The sequence below is a fragment of the Salvelinus alpinus genome, chromosome 36 (assembly GCF_045679555.1).
Source record: "Salvelinus alpinus chromosome 36, SLU_Salpinus.1, whole genome shotgun sequence".
In the NCBI taxonomy this organism is placed as follows: domain Eukaryota; kingdom Metazoa; phylum Chordata; class Actinopteri; order Salmoniformes; family Salmonidae; genus Salvelinus; species Salvelinus alpinus.
Window position 1 is genome coordinate 800320 of NC_092121.1, and position 22267 is coordinate 822586.

Consider the following 22267-nt stretch of genomic DNA (forward strand, 5'->3'; position numbering starts at 1 on the left):
TCTGTCTGTCTGTCTGTCTGTCTGTCTGTCTGTCTGTCTGTCTGTCTGTCTGTCTGTCTGTCTGTCTGTCGGTCTGTCGGTCTGTCGGTCTGTCGGTCTGTCGGTCTGTCGGTCTGTCGGTCTGTCTGTCTGTCGGTCTGTCGGTCTGTCTGTCTGTCTGTCTGTCTGTCTGTCGGTCGGTCGTACCTGGTAGCAGCGTTGCTGCAGCAGTTCTGATGTCTGTTTAGTAGACTGGCTGGTCTTCACATCGTGCTCCAGGGCCATGGTGTAGATGTACTGCAGAGGCATCATGTCCTGTAACAACAGCACAGTAAGAACCAGGTCATAGATATAATTTCAAAACGTTATTTATAGATATATTTCAGTTATATTAGAGATATTAGATATACAGTATTTCAGAGAATATGTAGAGAGAGTGGGGAAATTAATGAAATAATATGTTTCTATGCAATACTGTACATGTGCCTTCAGAAAGTATTCATACCCCTTGACCTATTCAACATTTTGTTGTGTTGCCTGAAAACAAGTTTGTAGATTTTTTAGATTTTTTGGGGAAAATGAAATACAGAAATATCTCATTTACAAGATTTTCAAGTAGATTTATGTCAAAACTGTTACTCGGCCACTCAGGAACATTTACTGTCTTCTTGGAAAGCAACTCCAATGTAGATTTGGCCTTGTGTTTTAGATTATTATCCTGCTGAAAGGTAAATTCATCTTCCAGTGTCTGGTGGAAAGCAGACTGAACCAGGTTTTCCTCTAGGATTTTGCCTGTGCTTAGCTCCATTCTGTTTCTTTTTTATCCTGGAAAACTCCCGTCCTGAACGATTATAAGCATACCCATAAAATGATGCAGCTTCCACTTTGCTCGAAAATATGGAGAGTGGTACTCAGTAATGTGTTGTATTGGATTTGCCCCAAACATAACACTTTGTATTCAGTACAAAAAGTGAATTGCTTTGCCACATTTTTTGCAGTATTACTTTAGTGCCTAGTTGCATACAGGATGCATGTCTTGTAATATTTGTATTCTGTACAAGCTTCCTTCTTTTCACTCTGTCAATTTTTTAGAATTGTTGAGTAACTACAATGTTGTTGATCCATCCTCAGTTTTCTCCTATCACAGCCATTACACTCTAACTGTTTTAATGGTAAAATCCCTGAGTGGTTTCCTTCCTCTCCGGCAACTTTATCTTTGTAGTACACCATCCAAAGTGTAATTAATGACTTCACCATGCTCAAAGGGATATTCAATGTCTGTTTGTTTTTTTACCCATCTACCAATAGGTGCCTTTCTTTGCGAGGCATTGGAAAATCTCCCTGGTCTTTCTGGTTGAATCTTGGTTGAAATTCACTGCTCGAATGAGGGACCTTACAGATAATTGTGTGGGGTACAGAGATGAGGTAGTCATTCAAAAATCATGTTAAACACTATTGTTGCACACAGAGTGAGTCTATGCAACTTATTATGTGACTTGTTGAGCACATTTTTACTCCTGAACTTATTTATGCTTTACTCAAAACATTCCAGCTTTTCATTTTAAATAAATTATTTCTAAAAACATAATTCCACTTTGACATTATGGGATATTGTGTGTAGGCCAGAGACAATTCATCAATTTTAAATTCAGGCTGTAACACAACAAAATGTGCAAAAAGTCAAGGCACTGCAAAACATTTTATATTGGTAATTTAGCAGATGATTTTATGCACAGCGACTTCCAGTGCATTCCAAAAAGTAATCTGATATGGACTTAATACGTTTCTATGCAATATTGTACACATCATCACATGTACAACCTATACAGCCCCATACACACGAGAGACAACAAAAGCATCCATACCTGCTGAGCCACACAGGACTTAGCCGTTTCTGCTGCCTTTATGATGTTCTTGGCAAACTCTTGCTCTGCAAACAGACCAGAATAAATCAGTATGATGGATTATGTGATTGATTTTAGTAAAAAGGATGTATTAGCATTACAATATTGTCAGGCAGTCTTATCAAAAGCTTTTATCCAGCCAAATATCAGTATGACTTTTGGAGCTGTTGCATGTTCAATTTAGGTCTTTCAATGGTGATATAACAACCAATATGTAACATATCAGATCCCATATCAGGCCATCAGACCTCATAGAGAGGAGAGGTCAGTTCAGATTGTTAGCTTACATCACCAAATATCAAAATCAATGCTCTGCTTTGGCTGCCTAAGTGCTGCCCTACTTCAAGTACACTAATCTGCTGATCCATACTGATGCTGTGGTGTCAGCGTTGCAACCATTCAACCAGTGGAGGCTGGTGGAAGGAGCTATAGGAGGATTAGCTCATTGTAATGGCTGGAATGGAATAAATGGAACTGTCACGGCCATTAAAAGAAGAGGACCAAGGTGCAGCGTGGTCAGCGTACATTTTCCTTTTATTGATAAAAATGACGCCGAACAAAACAATAAACACTACAAAAACAAACCGTAAAGCTAAAGGCTATGTGCCCTAAACAAAGTCAACTTCCCACAAAGACAGGTGGAAAAAAGGGCTATCTAAGTATGGTTCTCAATCAGAGACAACGATAGACAGCTGTCCCTGATTGAGAACCCTACCCGGCCAAACCATAGAAATACAAATAATAGAATATAGAATACCCACCCCAACTCACACCCTGACCAAACCAAAATAGAGACATAAACAGGATCTCTAAGGTCAGGGTGTAACAGGATCTCTAAGGTCAGGGTGTGACAGGAACAGAATCAAACATGTGGTTCTATAGGTTTGGCGTGTGATACCTGCCAGTTTATGGGGCGGCAGGGTAGCCTAGTGGTTAGAGCGTTGGGCTAGTAACCGAAAGGTTGCAAGTTTAAATCCCCAGACAAGGTACAAATCTGTCGTTCTGCCCCTAACCACTGTTCCTAGGCCGTCATTGAAAATAAGAATTTGTTCTTAACTGACTTGCCTAGTAAAATATATATATATATTTTTTTATTCCAGCCCAATGAGCCCTTCCTCCTATAGCTCCTTCCACCAGCCTCCACTGCATTCAACTGTCCACAGTGGCTCAGAGCTCTGACCACTGGCTCAGACCTTTCCCTCTATGTTGACCACTACCCCTACATTGTCACTCTGACCTCTCTCCATTTCCTATAAACAGCTCTCCAAACACAGGTCTGCTTGGCAGCGCCTTGGTGAGCTGATCCCTTTGCCCTCCTACAGTACAGAACAGTGCAGTAACGGTATAGCAGAGTACATTACAGTACAGAAGGCTGCAGAACAGTAGGCTGTCCATCCTCCTGCTGTGGCCTGGTTAATCTGCCCTGTAGTCTCTGTGGGCTTCCCCTGAGGGGAGTGGCTGGCCCACTCCATGTTATCCTCATTGGCTACCGACCCTAAAGATCTACTTTGTTGTTGTTGTTGTTATCATCTCAGAGTAGGTTATACCGCTCCGTAATACCCTAACAGTGTTTCTCAGGACAGGTTATATCGCTCCGTAATACCCTAACAGTGTTTCTCAGGACAGGTTATATCGCTCCGTAATACCCTAACAGTGTCCTCAGGGTAGGTTATATTGCTCCGTAATTCCCTAACAGTGTTTCTCAGGGTGGGTTATATCGCTCCGTAATACCCTAACAGTGTTTCTCAGGACAGGTTATACCGCTCCGTAATACCCTAACAGTGTTTCTCAGGGTGGGTTATATCGCTCCGTAATACCCTAACAGTGTTTCTCAGGGTGGGTTATATCGCTCCGTAATACCCTAACAGTGTTTCTCAGGGTGGGTTATATCGCTCCGTAATACCCTAACAGTGTTTCTCAGGATAGGTTATATCGCTCCGTAATACCCTAACAGTGTTTCTCAGGGTAGGTTATACCGCTCCGTAATTCCCTAACAGTGTTGCTCAGGGTAGGTTATATCGCTCCGTAATACCCTAACAGTGTTTCTCAGGGTGGGTTATATCGCTCCGTAATACCCTAACAGTGTTTCTCAGGGTAGGTTATACCGCTCCGTAATACCCTAACAGTGTTTCTCAGGGCAGGTTATACCGCTCCGTAATACCCTAACAGTGTATCTCAACCTAAGGGATCATGGAACCAGTCCGTGATATCTTACTGTCCCTGAAATGGTTTACTGACAATTATTTTCTCTGATATCTTTTCAACCAGTTTTGCTCACCCAGAATGTAAACGATCCCTATAACAGTCCTTGTAATACCTACGTTCTACCACCAGTGGGTACTGTGGAGGATACTGTTCATCCTTTCACACAGGGTTCAACCACAAGGTCTATTATCCTATTACAGGTGAGGAATAAACACACATTGTCTAATGGCAGGGTAGGCCTACTTTAGACTCGGCTGTCTTTTCCAGGAATAGAGTGACTGACTCCTAGTCTTTCTTAGGAGAAGAGCTTTGGTTGCTGTAGTTACTGCAGTTCCATACCAGAAAAACAACTTTTTACAGAGGGATAAGAGAGCCTTTCGTGTTGTCATTAAATTATTCTTGTTTATCTTATGTCTTGAGAAGGCTAACTGTCTATGAATGCCAGAACCATGGTATATACTTCACATTTGGTATGTGAACTATTTCATTTGTTTACAGGTAAAGCACATAGTTAACATACAAGACCATATTTACAAATATATGTGTTTGTGAATATGTTATACTTGTGTAGTTGAATGAGTCTGTACCACATTGCAGTGACACACTATGGGCCATGCCCTCATTTGAGATAGGTGCACTTAGCTTTAATTAAATAATGTGTTTGTGTCAATGTAAGATTTGCAAATATGAATGAGAGACAGACTGACTAGCAGGCAGACAGACACAGAAACACCCACACCCACGTCTCCACTCACCCAGGCTGATTCTCTTTTCCATCCAGGCCAGCAGGTCCTTGGCGTAGCGGCACCACATCTTGGCATACTGCAGGGCCAGCTCCACGCCTCCCTCACAGCGACACAGGGCCAGGTCTGCTTCCTGGGCTGAGAGTGAGTACATCAGCATCACTGCATATATTCTCTACCTCACCCTGATAGCCCACAGTCAGGAGGTTTTTAACCCCAAAACACACACAACTGGGCAGTCTGGACCCCCACAGGGCATCCAAGACCCATCTCCCCCCCGATTCCCAAGGAAAAAGCTGGGCTCACAGGTATGCTTTGTGTTCCATACTACCAATAATGTGTAATCCAAATAATTTGTCATCCAAGAAACGACCACAAAGGAATAAAAGAGAACAGACAAAAAAGGGTCTCTCCTATTTCTCAAATACGTGAGTTCATCAGAAACATAGCTCTGTTTCCACAACAGGTTTGTGGTTTAGCCAAACAAACTCTATGGAGAAGAGAGACTGAAAACGACTGGTCATCAGGGCTAGTCCTCAAGGTCCAAGTGCTGCTGTTGTCCACAGGGTCTCTGTCTCAGCACAAGTGGTCACTACTACACCAACACCGGTGGAGGTCTGGTCATCTCAAAGCATGCATAGCAAGAGGTCATCACGTGGGAAATCTAAATGTCCCAAGGAAATTCTCCTGTCCAGTCTAGATTAGCCCTGGAAGCAGCTGAACAGACAGTACTTTAGCAGTCAGAAGTGAAGAAAGGAAAAGAGAGAGAAAAGGATTGCCTGAGAGTCCCAAACAGGCTTTTTAGGTATACCTCCTCTCCCCGCTCTACCTCTCTCCTCTCCCTGGCTCCTCCCCCCCCTCCTCCCTCCAGCACCTGTTCTACCGCTCCCCTTCTCAGTCAGAGAGAGAGAGAGAGAGAAAATGTGACGGTCTGAGAAGATTACCGTGGCAACTCCTTGGTGCCAGAGTGCTGTAATCGACGTGACAACATCAGAGCGGGTGTGTTGTGGTTGTTATGGAAGTCAGGGTGTTGGTGTGACTGACAGCAGTCTGAAGTCAGTCAGCTGCTCTCTCTCTCTCCCTCTCTCTCTGTTGTCTTCTTCTCTGACTCACAGTGACAGCGGATGGCGATGTGCAACAATCCTGCAACGCAGTCACGTGCTTCCTTCCTTCCTCCCTCACTCACTCTCCTTTTTAATCTCTCTTTCCCCCGGTCTCTGTCCTCTTTTTCCCCCTCACTCGTTCTCTTGCAACGTCACTATCAGCACCGCTGTCCTTTCACTTCTTTGACCCGTCCACAGTCGACCTGCATGCAAAGATTTAGATCATTGGATCTAGCAATACTGCAGTCTTCTGACAAGTCTAATTCCTGTTTCACTTCTTCTCCAACACAGATGTATAGTCCTACACTCCAATTCTGAGCTCAAGTCCTCTCTGTGTGTTGTCACAGACGTCCCTCTCAGTTCAGAAAGTGAGAGCAGAGAAAATATGTTCCTACAGAGCATAGAACAGGCTTCTCTCTTGAAACAAGTAACTCCATGTCTGAGAAAAATCCACAAAAACGGTTAAGACTTTCTGCCTGAGTGTTGTTCTGCGTTGACCTCTCTCTCTCTTGCTCCCCGTCTCGCTCTCTTGTGGGCACACCTTCATACTTCGGCAACGAGTGTCCCTGTGCCACCTGTGTGTGTGTGTGTGTGTGCGCGCGTCCCCCTTCCCTCCGCTCTGCCGTTGCTGGCTTCTGGGACTATGGATTATCCAGAGAGGGCAGGTCCAGATTGTGGAGTGACAGGCTTTAGATCACAACCAGGTTTAACCTCCTGGTGTGTGTGTGTGTGTGTGTGTGTGTGTGTGTGTGTGTGTGTGTGTGTGTGTGTGTGTGTGTGTGTGTGTGCGTGCGTGTGTGTGTGCGACTGACAGACCCTGTCAGGAGGACTATGAGGGTGGATAGGGTGAGGAACTGGTTAGAGCTCAGAACAAACTGTTTATTGGTGCTCCTTCTTACAGCGTTTTTTCTGTACATGATCTCTCCCCCCATCCTTCTCTTTCTCACCCTCTCCCAATCAATTCAATTCAATTCAATTCAATTGACTTTATTGACATGGCAAGTTATTATTACTTACATTGTCAAAGTATACATATCGAAAAATTTAAATAAAATATATATGTATATATATACACAAAATATATATATATATTTATATATAAATAAATGGTGGGACTAACAGTAATAATAATAGTAGTAGTGGACATGGGATTACCATTAATAACAGCTACAACAACAATATTAATCAGAACAACAATACATTAAAGCAACAGTAGTAGACCAGTGTCAACATGACTGAGAAGACACATGACCTGGTACGAAAGACAAAACAAAACTAAGCTAAATGGGAAATATTATCAACATTACTTTGCATTTTTCACTGGCTGTCCCTTAGGCTGTGGCAGGAGGACACATATTTGGCTGCCAAAACTGCACATTTTGGCTTTTCACCCAATAAATATTTGAATTTTTCTTCATCTTTTATAGTTTCAAATTCTTTGTATTGAATTATAATTTTGGGAAAGAAATATGCTCTTAGGTCTGAGTATTTGTCACAGTGTAGTAGGAAATGCACTTCTGTCTCTACCTCTCCCCTGGAGCAGAGTGAGCACAGCCTGTCCTCTCTGGGCAGCCAGGTTTGTCTGTGACGACCGGTCTCTATAGCCAGACTGTGCTCACTGAGTCTGTACCTAGTCAATGTTTTCCTCAGTTTTCTATCAGTCACAGTGGTCAGATAGTCTGCCACCATGTACTGTCTGTTTAGAGCCAAATAGCATTGAAGTTTACTTTGATTTTTTGTGGTGTCTTTCCAATAGGTTATATATTTTTCTTTTTGTTTTGTGATGATTTGGTTGGGCCAGATTTTCTGAGGGCTGTCCTGAGGCTCTATGGGGTTGGTTTGGGTTGGTGAACTGAGCCTCAGAACCAGCTGGCTGAGGGGACTCTTCTCTGGTTTCATCTCTTGACATTGTAGAGCTGTGTGATGGAATGTTTTTGGGTCACTTGTTTTTAGATGGTTGTAAAATTTGATGGCTCTTTTTTCTATTCGAATGAGGAGGGGATATTGGCCCAATTCTGCCCTACATGCGTTATTTGGAGTTTTTCTTTGTACATGCAATACAGTCTTGCAAAACTCTGCATGCAATACTTCAATTGGATGTTTGTCCCATTTAGTAAATTCATTATTAGAGAGTGGACCCCATACTTCACTGCCATATAGAGCAATTGGTTCTATAACTGATTGAAACATTTTGAGCCAGATTCTAATTGGAATTTCAATTTTGATGTTCCTTTTAATGGCATAGAATGCTCTTCTTGCTTTGTCTCTCAGCTCATTCACAGCCATGTGAAAGCTACCTGTGTTGCTGATATTTAGTCCTAGATATGTGTAGTTTTTGGTGTGTTCTAATAGAACTGTGTCCAAATAGAATTTATATTTGTCATCCTTATTTCCGGACCTTTTTTGGAATATCATTATATTTGTTTTTTTTAGGTTAACGGTCAGAGCCCAAGTCTGACAGAACCTGTGAAGATGATCTAGGTGTTGCTGTAACCCCTCTTTAGTGGGAGACAGCAGCACCAGGTCATCTGCGTACAGCAGACACTTGATTTCAGTGTTGTGTAGGGTGATACCAGGTGCTGCCGATTCTTCTAATGTTTTTGCCAATTCATTAATGTAGATGTTAAATAATGTTGGACTTATTGGGCAGCCCTGTTTCACTCCCCGCCCCTGAGAGAAGAAGTCTGTTTGCTTGTTGCCAATTTTAACCGCACATTTGTTTTTAGTGTACATTGATTTAATAAAATCATATGTTTTCCCTCCAATACCACTTTCTATTAGTTTATAAAAAAGTCCTTCGTGCCAAATTGAATCAAATGCTTTCTTGAAATCTACAAAACACGAGTAGATTTTGCCTTTGTTTTGGTTAACTTGTTTATCAATTAGAGTGTGGAGGGTGTAAATGTGGTCAGTTGTACGATAATTTTTTAGAAATCCAATCTGGCTTCTGCTCAGGACGTTGTGTTCGTCAAGGAAATGATGTAGTCTGCTATTTATAATACTGCAGAGAATTTTCCCCAAGTTGCTGTTAACGCATATTCCTCTGTAATTATTTGGGTCAAATTTGTCTCAATTTTTATAGATTGGTGTGATCAGTCCCTGGTTCCAAATATCGGGGAAAATACCTGCAGTGAGGATAATGTTGAAGAGTTTGAGTATAGCCAATTTGAATTTGTGGTCTGTATATTTGATCATTTCATTTAAGATCCCATCAGCACCACAGGCCTTTTTGGGTTGGAGATTGCATATTTTTTCCAATAATTCTTCTTCTGTAATTGGGGTATCCACAGGATTCTGATAGTCTTTGACTGCTAATTCAAGGATTTGTAATTTTTCTTGTATATCTTTTTGTTCTGGGCTCTTTGTTATATTGCTGTAGAGGTTTGCAAAGTGATTTCTCCACATATCCCCATTTTGGATAGCCAACTCCTCATGATGAGGTTTGTTTAATTTATTCCAATTCTCCCAGAAGTGGTTTGATTCTATGGATTCCTCAATTCCATCCAGCTGATTTCTAATGTGCTGTTCCTTTTTTGTTCTTAGGGTGCGTTTGTATTGCTTCAGTGTTTCCCCATATTGAAGGCGTATATTTTTGTTGTCTGGTTCTCTGTGTTTTTGATTAGATATATTTCTCAATGACTTTCTTAGATTTTTGCAATCATTATCAAACCATTTTTCATTATCTGTTATTTTTGGTTTGCTCTTATGCTTCTTTAGATTAGCCAAGGAGGCTAATTTGTCAAATATAAAGTTTATGTTCCTAACGGCCAAATTTACACCTTCATTGCTGAAGGAGAATGTTAAGGCTAAAAAGTTGTCCAGGAGAGATTGTATTTTTTGGCTACTAATTGCTTTTTGGTAGATGTCTGTACTGTTTGCACTCCATCTATAGGCTTGTTTAGTACCATGTAGTTTATTGGGCCATGATGCTTCATGGTTGGGTTCTGCTCTTCTCAGATACACTGTGATTTTACTGTGGTCTGAGAGAGGTGTTAGTGGGCTGACTGTGAAGGCTCTGAGAGACTCTGGGTTTAGGTCGGTGAGGAAGTAGTCTACAGTGCTGCTGCCAAGGGATGAGCTGTAGGTGTACCTACCAAAAGAGTCTCCTCTCAGCCTGCCATTGACTATGTACAGACCCAGTGTTCGACAGAGCCTCAGGAGCTGTAATCCATTTTTGTTTTTCACTTTGTCATAGTTGTTTCTGTGGGGGTATGTGGGGAGGGAAAGGTTATTGCTTCCTGGTAGGTGTTTATCCCCATGACTGTTAATAGTGTCTTGTTCTTCTGCTATTCTAGCATTCAGGTCTCCACAGACCAGTACGTTGCCTTGGGCCTGAAAGTGACTAATCTCTCCCTCTAGAATGGAGAAGCTCTCTTCGTTGAAGTAGGGTGACTCTGAGGGGGGAATGTATGTGGCACAGAGGAAGACGTTTTTATCTGTCAAGATAGCCTCCTTGTTGATTTTTAACCAGATAAAGAATTCTCCTGTTTTGATCAATTCGATTGAATTAATTAGTTCAGATTTATACCATATTAGCATTCCCCCTGAGTCTCTGCCCTGTTTGATTCCTTTTAATTTAGTGGATGGTATGATTATCTCCCTATAACCTAGTGGACAGCCAGTGGAAACATCACCTCTGCACCATGTTTCCTGTAGTACTACAATATCAACATCATCAATTTCTTTCAGGAAGTCTGGGTTTCTGCTCTTTAGCCCAAAAGCAGAGGACTTCAATCCTTGTATATTCCAACATGCAACGTAAAAAGACTTCATAACTTTTTTTTTTCTCTTTTCCTTACCTTTCAAAATGAGACAAACACTCACAATCCAAGAAGAACCATTAAAATAGGATTTTTCAATTAAAGTAAACTCTTATTTTGCAAATGTGATTTGTTTATCATTTAAGATAGAATTTGTGTCATGCCACTTGGGTGGATGTAGTGTGAGAATGGTGGAGTTCTTGTGCTCATCTTACCATGACCCTCGGCCCATCACATGTGAGCATAGTAGACTCAGCATTTGTTTAATGTCACTCATTTGGTTGGTGGGGGCTGGGCCAGTTGCTCCTCTCACAGCCTGTGCGTAGCTCTGCCTGCTGGGCTGTGGCTCCTCCAGGTGTGGGTCTGCGGTGGGGAGGAGGGGGGTGGTAGGCCTCATCTGGGTGGCTTTGAAGCTGGGCTGGGGTGGTCTGTGCTGCGCTGGCTGTGGTGGGCATTGAGGTTGGTGGTGCTGTGGTCGTGGCTGGGGGGTCCAGGGTGCTGGTCCGGGATGTTGTCTCGGTGATCTCGGCGGGGTGGAGATTGCTCCGCTGTTCCTGGGTGGAGAGGTCGGGCTGCGGTTTAGAGCGACGTCCTTGAGAGTCTTGGCAAGGATGGGGACTGTCTCCCTGTACAGGTGAACATGGTCATAGAGACAGTCCAGATCGAGGGTGGGATGGTGGGCCAGGTGTACATTGGGTCGCAGGGCACAGTCCCGGGAGAGGCTGGCGTTTATTCTTTGGATTGTGGCAGGGTGGAAGTCCCTCCTCTGTAGAAGGGTTGACACTATGATTCTTGAGTTGGGGAAGATTGCGGAGGCCTTCTCAATCACTCCCCGTAGTGAAGTCGCCACCCTCTCCTGCTGAGCACGCAGGTCGTTGCTTCCGGTATGTATGATTATGTGGCTTGGCGACCCGAGATGGTTCTTATCAAGCAGCTCCATGGCACTTTGCGTTGTTGGGCACCACACCTTTCTCGTTTTGTGTCTAGGGAAAAGTTTCTTCTCCTGAACATACTTCCCATTTGAGTCCATTAACAGGACGATGTCAACTCTCTCTCTCCCTTTCTGTCTCTCTGTCTCAGTTGAGAGAACGTCACAGCTGTAGGTTAGTGGAGTTACAGTGTATCAGGAATATTGATATGACTGTCAGAATGTCAACTTGTGTTACACAAGTGCCAAAACTAGTTAGTTACAAAAGCTCAGAACTTGGTCCATGCTGTTATTTGCCCTTGACACCCATTAACACACATAAACAACACAGTTGACACGCGCACATACAGTGGGGAGAACAAGTATTTGATACACTGCCGATTTTGCAGGTTTTCCTACTTACAAAGCATGTAGAGGTCTGTAATTTTTATCATAGGTACACTTCAACTATGAGAGACGGAATCTAAAACAAAAATCCAGAAAATCACATTGTATGATTTTTAAGTAATTAATTTGCATTTTATTGCATGACATAAGTATTTGATACATCAGAAAAGCAGAACTTAATATTTGGTACAGAAACCTTTGTTTGCAATTACAGAGATCATACGTTTCCTGTAGTTCTTGACTAGGTTTGCACACACTGCAGCAGGGATTTTGGCCCACTCCTCCCTACAGATCTTCTCCAGATCCTTCAGGTTTCGGGGCTGTCGCTGGGCAATACGGAGTTTCAGCTCCCTCCAAAGATTTTCTATTGGGTTCAGGTCTGGAGACTGGCTAGGCCACTCCAGGACCTTGAGATGCTTCTTACGGAGCCACTCCTTAGTTGCCATGGCTGTGTGCTTCGTGTCGTTGTCATGCTGGAAGACCCAGCCACGACCCATCTTCAATGCTCTTACTGAGGGAAGGAGGTTGTTGGCCAAGATCTCGCGATACTTGGCCCCATCCATCCTCCCCTCAATACGGTGCAGTCGTCCTGTCCCCTTTGCAGAAAAGCAGCCCCAAAGAATGATGTTTCCACCTCCATGCTTCACGGTTGGGATGGTGTTCTTGGGGTTGTACTCATACTTCTTCTTCCTCCAAACACGGCGAGTGGAGTTAGACCAAAAAGCTCTATTTTTGTCTCATCAGACCACATGACCTTCTCCCATTCCTCCTCTGGATCATCCAGATGGTCATTGGCAAACTTCAGACAGGCCTGGACATGCACTGGCTTAAGCAGGGGGACCTTGCGTGCGCTGCAGGATTTTAATCCATGACGGCGTAGTGTGTTACTAATGGTTTTCTTTGAGACTGTGGTCCCAGCTCTCTTCAGGTCATTGACCAGGTCCTGCCGTGTAGTTCTGGGCTGATCCCTCACCTTCCTCATGATCATTGATGCCCCACGAGGTGAAATCTTGCATGGAGCCCCAGACCGAGGGTGATTGACCGTCATCTTGAACTTCTTCCATTTTCTAATAATTGCGCCAACAGTTGTTTCCTTCTCACCAAGCTGCTTGCCTATTGTCCTGTAGCCCATCCCAGCCTTGTGCAGGTCTACAATTGTATCCCTGATGTCCTTACACAGCTCTCTGGTCTTGGCCATTGTGGAGAGGTTGGAATCTGTTTGATTGAGTGTGTGGACAGGTGTCTTTTATACAGGTAACGAGTTCAAACAGGTGCAGTTAATACAGGTAATGAGTGGAGAACAGGAGGGCTTCTTAAAGAAAAACTAACAGGTCTGTGAGAGCCGGAATTCTTACTGGTTGGTAGGTGATCAAATACTTATGTCATGCAATAAAATGCAAATTAATTATTTAAAAATCATACAATGTGATTTTCTGGATTTTTGTTTTAGATTCCGTCTCTCACAGTTGAAGTGTACCTATGATAAAAATTACAGACCTCTACATGCTTTGTAAGTAGGAAAACCTGCAAAATCGGCAGTGTATCAAATACTTGTTCTCCCCACTGTATACAGTGCAAGGATCAATCAATGTCAACCCGACGGGACTGACGACAGGCATTACAGAAAGCAGGCCACGGCATGGACCACTCAACTCATCAGCCCTACCACCCTACCCCCACCGCTCGCTCCTATCCGCAGCCCCACCCCTCGCCCCTCCATTTGGCTTATTACAGATAATCTCCAAACTGGTGGGGGGTAGCTGGGAGAATTTGGGATTGGGAAGAGTGGATTGGGTTAGGGTGAGGGCAGAAAACTGCATTAGATGTAACTGAATGAAGAGAGAGGAGGAGGGCACTCAGAGGGAAGGTACAGCTATATGCTTTGTCACATGACAAATAAGAGGTTCTCCGGGGTGAAGTTTCTCCAAGCTGCAGATCTAGGATCAGCTTCCCCTCCCCCAATCCTAGCCTTTAATCATTTGTGGGGGAAATGTCAAACTGACCAAATACATGCAACTTAATAGTTACCTATTACGATTTTACATCTTTTGGACATCAGAGCAACCTTTAGGGAATCTTATTTGAGTCAGAAAAGGATGTTCATATGATAGGGAAGACATAAACTTCACCTCACTGTCAACTGCGTTTATTTTCAGAAAACGTAACATTTGTAAATATGTGAATGAACAAGATTCAACAACTGAGACATAAACTGAACAAGTTCCACAGACATGTGACGAACAGAAATTGAATAATATGTTCCTGAACAAGGGGGGGGGGGGGGGGGGGGGTCAAAATCAGAAGTAACAGTCAGTATCTGGTGTGGCAACCAGCTGCATTAAGTATGGCAGTGCATCTCCTCCTCATGGACTGCACCAGATTTGGCAGTTCTTGCTGTGAGATGTTACCCCACTCTTCCACCAAGGCACCAACAGGTCCCAGATGTGCTCAATGGGATTGAGATCCTGGATCTTCGCTGGCCATGGCAGAACACTGACATTCCTGTCTTGCAGGAAATCACACACAGAACGAGCAGTATGGCTGGTGGCATTGTCATGTTGGAGGGTCATGTCAGGATGAGCCTGCAGTACCACATGAGGGAGGAGGGTGTCTTCCCTGTAACGCATAGCGTTGAGATTGCCTGCAATGACAGCAATCTCAGTCCAATGATGCTGTGACACACCGCTTCAGACCATGACGGACCCTCCACCTCCAAATCGATCCCGCTCCAGAGTACAGGCCTTGGTGTAATGCTCATTCCATCGACGATAAACGCGAATCCGACCATCACCCCTGGTGAGACAAAACCGCGACTCGTCAGTGAAGAGCACTTTACAACAGGCCTACAAGCCCTCAGTCCAGCCTTTCTCAGCCTATTGCGGACAGTCTGAGCACTGATGGAGGGATTGTGCGTTCCTGGTGTAACTCGGGCAGTTGTTGTTGCCATCCTGTACCTGTCCCGCAGGTGTGATGTTCGGATGTACCGATCCTGTGCAGGTGTTGTTACACGTGGTCTGCCACTGCGAGGACGATCAGCTGTCCGTCCTGTCTCCCTGTAGCGCTGTCTTAGGCGTCTCACAGTGTGGACATCGCAATTTATTGCCCTGGCAACACCTGCAGTCCTCATGCCTCCTTGCAGCATGCCTAAGGCATGTTCACACAGTTGAGCAGGGACCTGGGCATCTTTCTTTTGGTGTTTTTCAGAGTCAGTAGAAAGGCCTCTTTAGTGTCCAAAGTTTTCATAACTGTGACCTTAATTGCCTACCGTCTGTAAGCTGTTAGTGTCTTAACGACCGTTCAACAGGTGCATGTTCATTAATTGTTCATGGTTCATTGAAAAAGCATGGGAAACATGTTTAAACCCTTTACAATGAAGATCTGTGAAGTTATTTGAATTTTTAGAATTATCTTTGAAAGACAGGGTACTGAAAAAGGGACGTTTCTTTTTTTGCGGAGTTTACAAAACCTTGTTGAGAGCATACCCAGCTGACAATCTCTTAGAAAAAACTATAAACTATTGGAACCAAGACTTAAAAAGAACTGATGTTGGCACAAGATGGAAAGTTGGAGGATAACTAACGAAATTACGGTAACACTTTACTTGACAACCAGCGTCATAACAGGTTATGACACGGTCATAACCATGTCATAATATGTCGAAACAGCTGACATAACCTGTCATAATATGGTCATAACACTGTCATGACACATATATTTAAACCTGTTGTGACATATAAGACACCTACATAAGAGAGTCAAAACCCACAAAACCTACCATACAAGGCAAAACATTCCATTACACCATAGCCTACAGGTCAACAGTATGTTTATGTTATATACCATTTTCTGATATTCGACCATATTAAACTTCCTTTTAATCTGTTAGTCTGCATTATTTCAAGACATGCCATATGGGGGTGTCGTGAGATACCCGATGGATTGGACGATTCTCTTTTCATCACTCATCTTGAAAAAAGACTTTACTAAAACTTGGAAATCAATCCGCCATCATTAACACAATGGAAAAATTATTTATTATTAAAATATCGAAAGTGTGTGGGCTACAAAATGATGACGTTTCAGGCCATGTGGCGGAAAGTGATGCGGGCGCTGGAGATTGGGGTGTGTGCTAGTGGGTCTGGGTAGGTGTGATGTAGTTGGTGTTTGTATGAGGTTGTCATTTGTATGTGTATATTTTGTATTGTTTATAAAAGATCAAATAAAATCTTACAAAAAAATAAAAAAAGATCAGCATCTAGGGGCAACTTCACCCTACACCAAGAAGAGGTGCCTGTCTGGTACACTGGAGTAGGTGACGTGAGGCCTTCCGTGTCATGCAGCACAGTGACTAGGCACGGCTCCAGGATGTTTCCATTCTAGTCTTATTTAAACACTGCTCTACGTGGTCCTGTAATCCTTAATCTCCATTGGGCGACGTATGTCTGTGCCCATGGAATTGGGGTTTAATGGGGTCAAAGGACATCCCTGCATACATACACAGTTCCTGGAGAAACAAGTGGGCTGTGTTCAGTAGAGGGAAACATTTCAAAGCGTTGTGAATAAAAAAAACTGTTTTTCAGTTTCCATTGCAAAATGTTTTGCTACGTTGTGTCCTACTGAACACAACCCTGGTCTAACATGTCCCCCTCTCATCCCTATTTCCCCATTATCTCACTAGTCTTCCTTTCTGTCTCCTTTGTAGTTTTTTTTGTCTCTCAGGCTGAACAATGCTCTTTTCAATCCTCACTGTGCTCACTCTTCCCTTCTGTCTGTTTCTCTCTTTCCCCTCCCATCCCTTTACGGAAAAACCACATGATTTCACATGTGGAAAATCACATGATGTTTGCACATGTAAAATTACATTTCACATGTAAAACCATGTGGCTTTGGAACACTTCACATGTGATGATATTTCACATGATCACATAACCTTTCACATGTGGATTAACATTTTCACATGATGCCCTGCAGACAAAAATTAATTGATAGGATGTCGCCGGGAACATCACCAAATAGCTGCAGTGTTTTCAACTTACACACTTTGACATACATGATTTCATTGTGTATGTTTATTTATACAGTAATAATTATTCAACATGTCCTCACGTGGGGATTGAACTCACAACCTCTTGATTCACAGCATTCCAATCTTCCTGCTACGCCACCATGTCTGTGTCAAAGACTGATTACTATTTTAGCTGATCAGCGTATCGGTTAACTTAAAACCCCTAAACCATTTCATTACTTCCCTTTAATTGTTTTCACATGTTGAGCTGAAATTTTCACGTGTGAAAACAAAAAAAACACATACGAGGTCAGTTGTTCACACGTGAAACTATATGTACACACGTGTTCACCACCTTTTCATGAGGAAGGAAACATGTTCTCACCTCACGTGTGGAATTTGCAGTTTCACATGAGTGAAAATCAAACGTGCACTTTCACGTGAAAAACTTTAAAATGTTGTCACGTGTATTTTCATGGTATCACATGTTGAAATTTTGCATCCCCATGTTGTCACATTTATTCCACGAGATCACGTTCTCACTTGTGCTTAAATGTTTTGACGTGTAGTTACATGTTGTCACATGTTTCTTTAACATGTTATCATATTAACTTCACATAAGATCACGTGAAATTAATGTCGTTTTTCCATAAGGGATCTCTCCCCCTCTCTTTTCCCCATCCCTCTCTACCTCCCCTATCCCTCCCTTTTTCCCCTCACTCCCTCCATCTCCTTCTCTCTCATCCCTTCCTTCCCCTCTTCCTCCCTCCCTCTATCTCCCGTTTGATGGATAGGGGTAAATTTAGAGAGCATCTGTCCGCAGCTCTAATCCTCTCTCTCCCCCCACCCTCTCCAGTCTTCTCCTAATCTCGTTAACACAGAGGCAATTAGCGCCACCGGCTAATTACACCTCAACAAGAGAGGTTGAATAGGTGGAGATTAACCACCGTGACTGGCTGTTACCCCACTAGTCCCGCCCACACCACTCATCACATCTCACCTGGATTGGCTGTCTATTAGTGTCAGTCACCGGGCAGTGTTTCCAGAAGAGAATGGCTTGGACTCTTGCATCCCTTTCACATAAAGACCAAAACCCCACTAATTTACCATGCCTGCATTTTTATACCAGCTTTTTTGTATATCTGAAAAGCATAGGGGGTAGAAAACCATGGAAAAATAAAAGCCACCTAAAGACCTAGTCATGATTCCTGCATTTTCACAGACCCTGTAACCAAAATACAGGCATCGGGTCTGTGTGAATGGTTCTCTGATTATTTGCAGGTCAATTCATTAACACTTCCATTGTTTAACACATCCCTAATTTGAAATTCAAACTGCCCCCAGGGTTTAACAACACACCCCAACCCCCCCGAATTTGGCAGTTACCCACTGATATGTATAAAATGGGTATACCTGCAAAAAAGTGGTAAGTAAGGGTCTGTTTGAAATAAACATTGCCTAAATATTTTTCTATCGTTATTGAGGGAAGTAATTACATCGATAAATACTGATATTGATTTATCGGCCAGCCCTACTCTTAGCCAACTGAGCTATAGTTCAAATAAGTTTTAGCTGTGGGAGCTAATGCAAGTTTTCATGTCTCTGGCAAGGTTACTCAAACCGCATCCGTTACTCACACCAGGGTTGGGGTCAATTCGAGTCAGTCAAATCCAACTGATTTTATTTGATTTTTTGTTGTTGTTGAAAAACACATGCATACAACACACCACGTTCTGTATAAGCACTTAGTGACATCTGCTGATGTAAAAAAAAGGCTTTATAAATTAATTTGATTTCATTACAAACATACCTGATAGACCTCCATCTTTGTCATCGCCATCTGGGGGGTAGACATCCTCACACTGCAGGGCAGAATACAGACCATTACACAGAGAAATGGATTTGGAGACAAGACGATACACACTGTACTTCATATCAGTAGAATATGAGCAGAACCTAAGTTCAAATGATTCCCCTGTTGGCTAGTACAAACGGTACCAAAAGTATCAACACAATGGAGCACTAGGCTAGAAAAAAATGTGATTGATTGACAGAGAGATTGATTGATTGTTCGTTTTTAGGCTGGGTATCTGTAAAGCACTTTGTGACAACTGCGGGTGTAAAAATGGCTTTCCAAAATAATTTTGATTAGTTGCTTGATTGACTGATAGTACTGCTCCCCTACCGTCACATGATCCAGCTCAGTGTTGTCTGTGGTTTCCGTAGAGACGGTCTCAGCAATCGACTGGGAGTCAGGGTCTGGAAACATCTCCTCTACAGTGCTGATGGATCAGAGGGCCGATACATGTTATAATGGCCTTATGAAGCCTTCGTAAACACTTCATAAGGCCTAGATGCTTCACTCATTATTTATGTGCAAATTCATACTATACTTAACAAAAATATAAATGCAACATGCCACAATTTCAACGATTTTACTGAGTTGCAGTTCATATAAGGAACTCAGTCAATTGAAGTAAATTCATTAGGCCATAATCTATGGATTTCACATGACTGGGCAGGGGTGCAGCCATGAGTGGGCCTGGGAGGGCATAGGCCCACCCACTTGGGAGCTAGGCCTGACCACTGGGGAGCCAGGCCCAGCCAATCAGAATTCGTTTTTCCCCACAAAATGGCTTTATTACAGACAGGTATTACTTTCAGATCCTGCATCTGGTGCATTGCCAAATGCTAGGGTTTTTATTTATTGTTACTATTTTCTACATTGTAGAATAATAGTGAAGACATCAAAACTATGAAGTAACGTAAGTAAGTATTTCTCCTGTCTTATCCGGTGTCCTGTGTGAATGTAAGTATGCTCTCTCTAATTCTTTCTTTCTTTCTCTCTATGTAACCCTGACCTGTTCACCGGACGTGCTACCTGTCCCAGACCTGCTGTTTTCAACTCTCTAGAGACAGCAGGAGCGGTAGAGATACTCTCAATGATTGGCTATGAAAAGCCAACTGACATTTACTTCTGAGGTGCTGACCTGTTGCACCCTCGACAACTACTGTGATTATTATTATTTGACCATGCTGGTCATTTATGAACATTTGAACATCTTGGCCATGTTCTGTTATAATCTCCACCCCGCACAGCCAGAAGAGGACTGGCCACCCCTCATAGCCTGTTTCCTCTTTAGGTTTCTTCCTAGGTTTTGGCCTTTCTAGGGAGTTTTTCCTAGCCACCGTGCTTCTACACCTGCATTGCTTGCTGTTTGGGGTTTTAGGCTGGGTTTCTGTACAGTACTTTTAGATATCAGCTGATGTAAGAAGGGCTATATAAATACATTTGATTTGATTGGATTTGAACAAATCAAAATATATTTTATATTTGATATTGTCCAAAGTAGCCACCCTTTGATGACAGCTTTGCACACTCTTGTCATTCTCTCAACCAGCTTCACCTGGAATGCTTTTCCAACAGTCTTGAAGGAGTTTCCACATATGCTGAGCACTTGTTGGCTGCTTTTCCTTCCCTCCGCGGTCCAACTCATCCCAAACCATCTCAATTGGGTTTAGGTCGGGTGATTGTGGAGGCCAGGTCATCTGATGCAGCACTCCATCACTCTCCTTCTTGGTCAAATAGACCTTACACAGCCTGGATGTGTGTTGGGTCATTGTCTTGTTGAAAAACAAATGATAGTCCCACTACGCACAAACCAGATGGGATGGTGTATCACTGCAGAATGCTGTGGTAGCCATGCTGGTTAAGTGTGCCTTGAATTCTAAATAAATCACTGACAGTGTCACGAGCAAAGAACCCCCACACCTCCATGCTTCATGGTGGGAACCACACTTGCGGAGATCATCTGTTCACCTACTCTGTCTCAAAAAGACACGGCTTTTGGAACCAAAACTCTCAAATCTGGACTCATCAGACCAAAGGACAGTTTTCCACCGGTCTAATGTCAATTGTTCGTGTTTCTTGGCCCAAGCAAGTCTCTTCTTCTTATTGGTGTCCTTTAGTCGTGGTTTCTTTCACAGAAATTCGACCATGATGGCCTGATTCACTCAGTCTCCTCTGAATAGTTGATGTTGAGATGTGTCTGTTACTTGATCTCTGTGAAGCATTTATATGGGATGCAATTTCTGAGGCTGTTAACTCTAATGAACTTATCCTCTGCAGCAGAGGTAACTCTGGGTCTTCCTTTCCTGTGCCGGTCCTCATGAGAGCCAGTTTCATCATAGCGCTTGATGGTTTTTGCGACTGCACTTGAAGAAACATTCAATGTTCTTAAAATGTTCCGCATTGACTGACCTTCATGTCTTAAAGTAATGATGGACTGTCATTTCTCTTTGCTTATTTGAGCTGTTCTTGCCATAATATGGACTTGGTATTTTACCAAATAGGGCTATCTTCTGTATACCACCCCTACCTTGTCACAACACAACTGATTCACAACTGGCTCAAACGCATTAAGGAAAGAAATTCCACAAATTAACTTTTAACAAGAGTGTGCAAAGCTGTCTTCAAGGCAAAGGGTGGCTATTTTGAAGAATCTAAAATCTAAAATATATTTTGATTTGTTTAACACTTTTTGGTTACTACATCATTCCATGTGTTATTTCATAGTTTTGATGTCTTCACTATTATTCTACAAATTAGAAAATAGTAAAAATAAAAAATAAAATAAAAACTTGAATGAGTAGGTGGGTCCAAACTTTTGACTGGTACCGCATGTACACAGTTATAAGCGGAACAATATACTCGGTTTACAATCTCACGTAGGTGTACACTTCCTCTCTGGCAACTAGTAGCAGACAACCCACCCCCAACAAATAAAGAATATGCACTTTTCTTGCACTAACAGTCACACTTGTCTTTTCTTACTAGCACTGACTTGGCTGATAATTGCTGAATTGAGGAAAGGTTTTACTTACTATGACTGTGATAGTGCATTAATCTTTAAGTAGCTAGGTGAGACTAACTGTAAGTCACTCTGCATGAGAGAGTCTGCTAAATAACTCAAATGTAAAACATGTCAAGGTGTTCTGAATGATGGACTGATTATAATGTGGAGGGCGACAATGGTAATACATGTACATGATGAGTGAATCTAAAAGTCAGACTTACGAGTTGACCAAAGAGAGTTCAAAATTATCGAAGTCCCGGAAGATCTCGCTGTAGCGCTTCGTCTTTGATTTGTTGGGGACCTTCACATCTGGGGTAAAAGATGGATGACAAACATGTGAGCAAGAGAGGCCAAATGATCACTCTTTCTTTTTCATAAAATAAATATTACACACAAA

The 22267-nt window shown here is 42.7% G+C and overlaps 1 protein-coding gene across 2 annotated transcripts in view; it reads right to left on the minus strand.

Moving 5' to 3' along the window:
- Positions 1-22267, minus strand: part of LOC139565328 (GEM-interacting protein-like) — a 40019-nt gene that overhangs the window by 15501 nt on the left and 2251 nt on the right. For both annotated transcript variants that reach the window (XM_071385553.1, XM_071385554.1), the window contains exons 2-7: positions 22092-22179; positions 19200-19296; positions 18825-18876; positions 4844-4969; positions 1845-1909; positions 187-294 (exon numbers count right to left, since the gene is read on the minus strand). In XM_071385553.1, coding sequence (XP_071241654.1) covers positions 187-294; positions 1845-1909; positions 4844-4969; positions 18825-18876; positions 19200-19296; positions 22092-22179 — 536 coding nt within the window. The remainder of the gene's footprint in view (positions 1-186; positions 295-1844; positions 1910-4843; positions 4970-18824; positions 18877-19199; positions 19297-22091; positions 22180-22267) is intronic.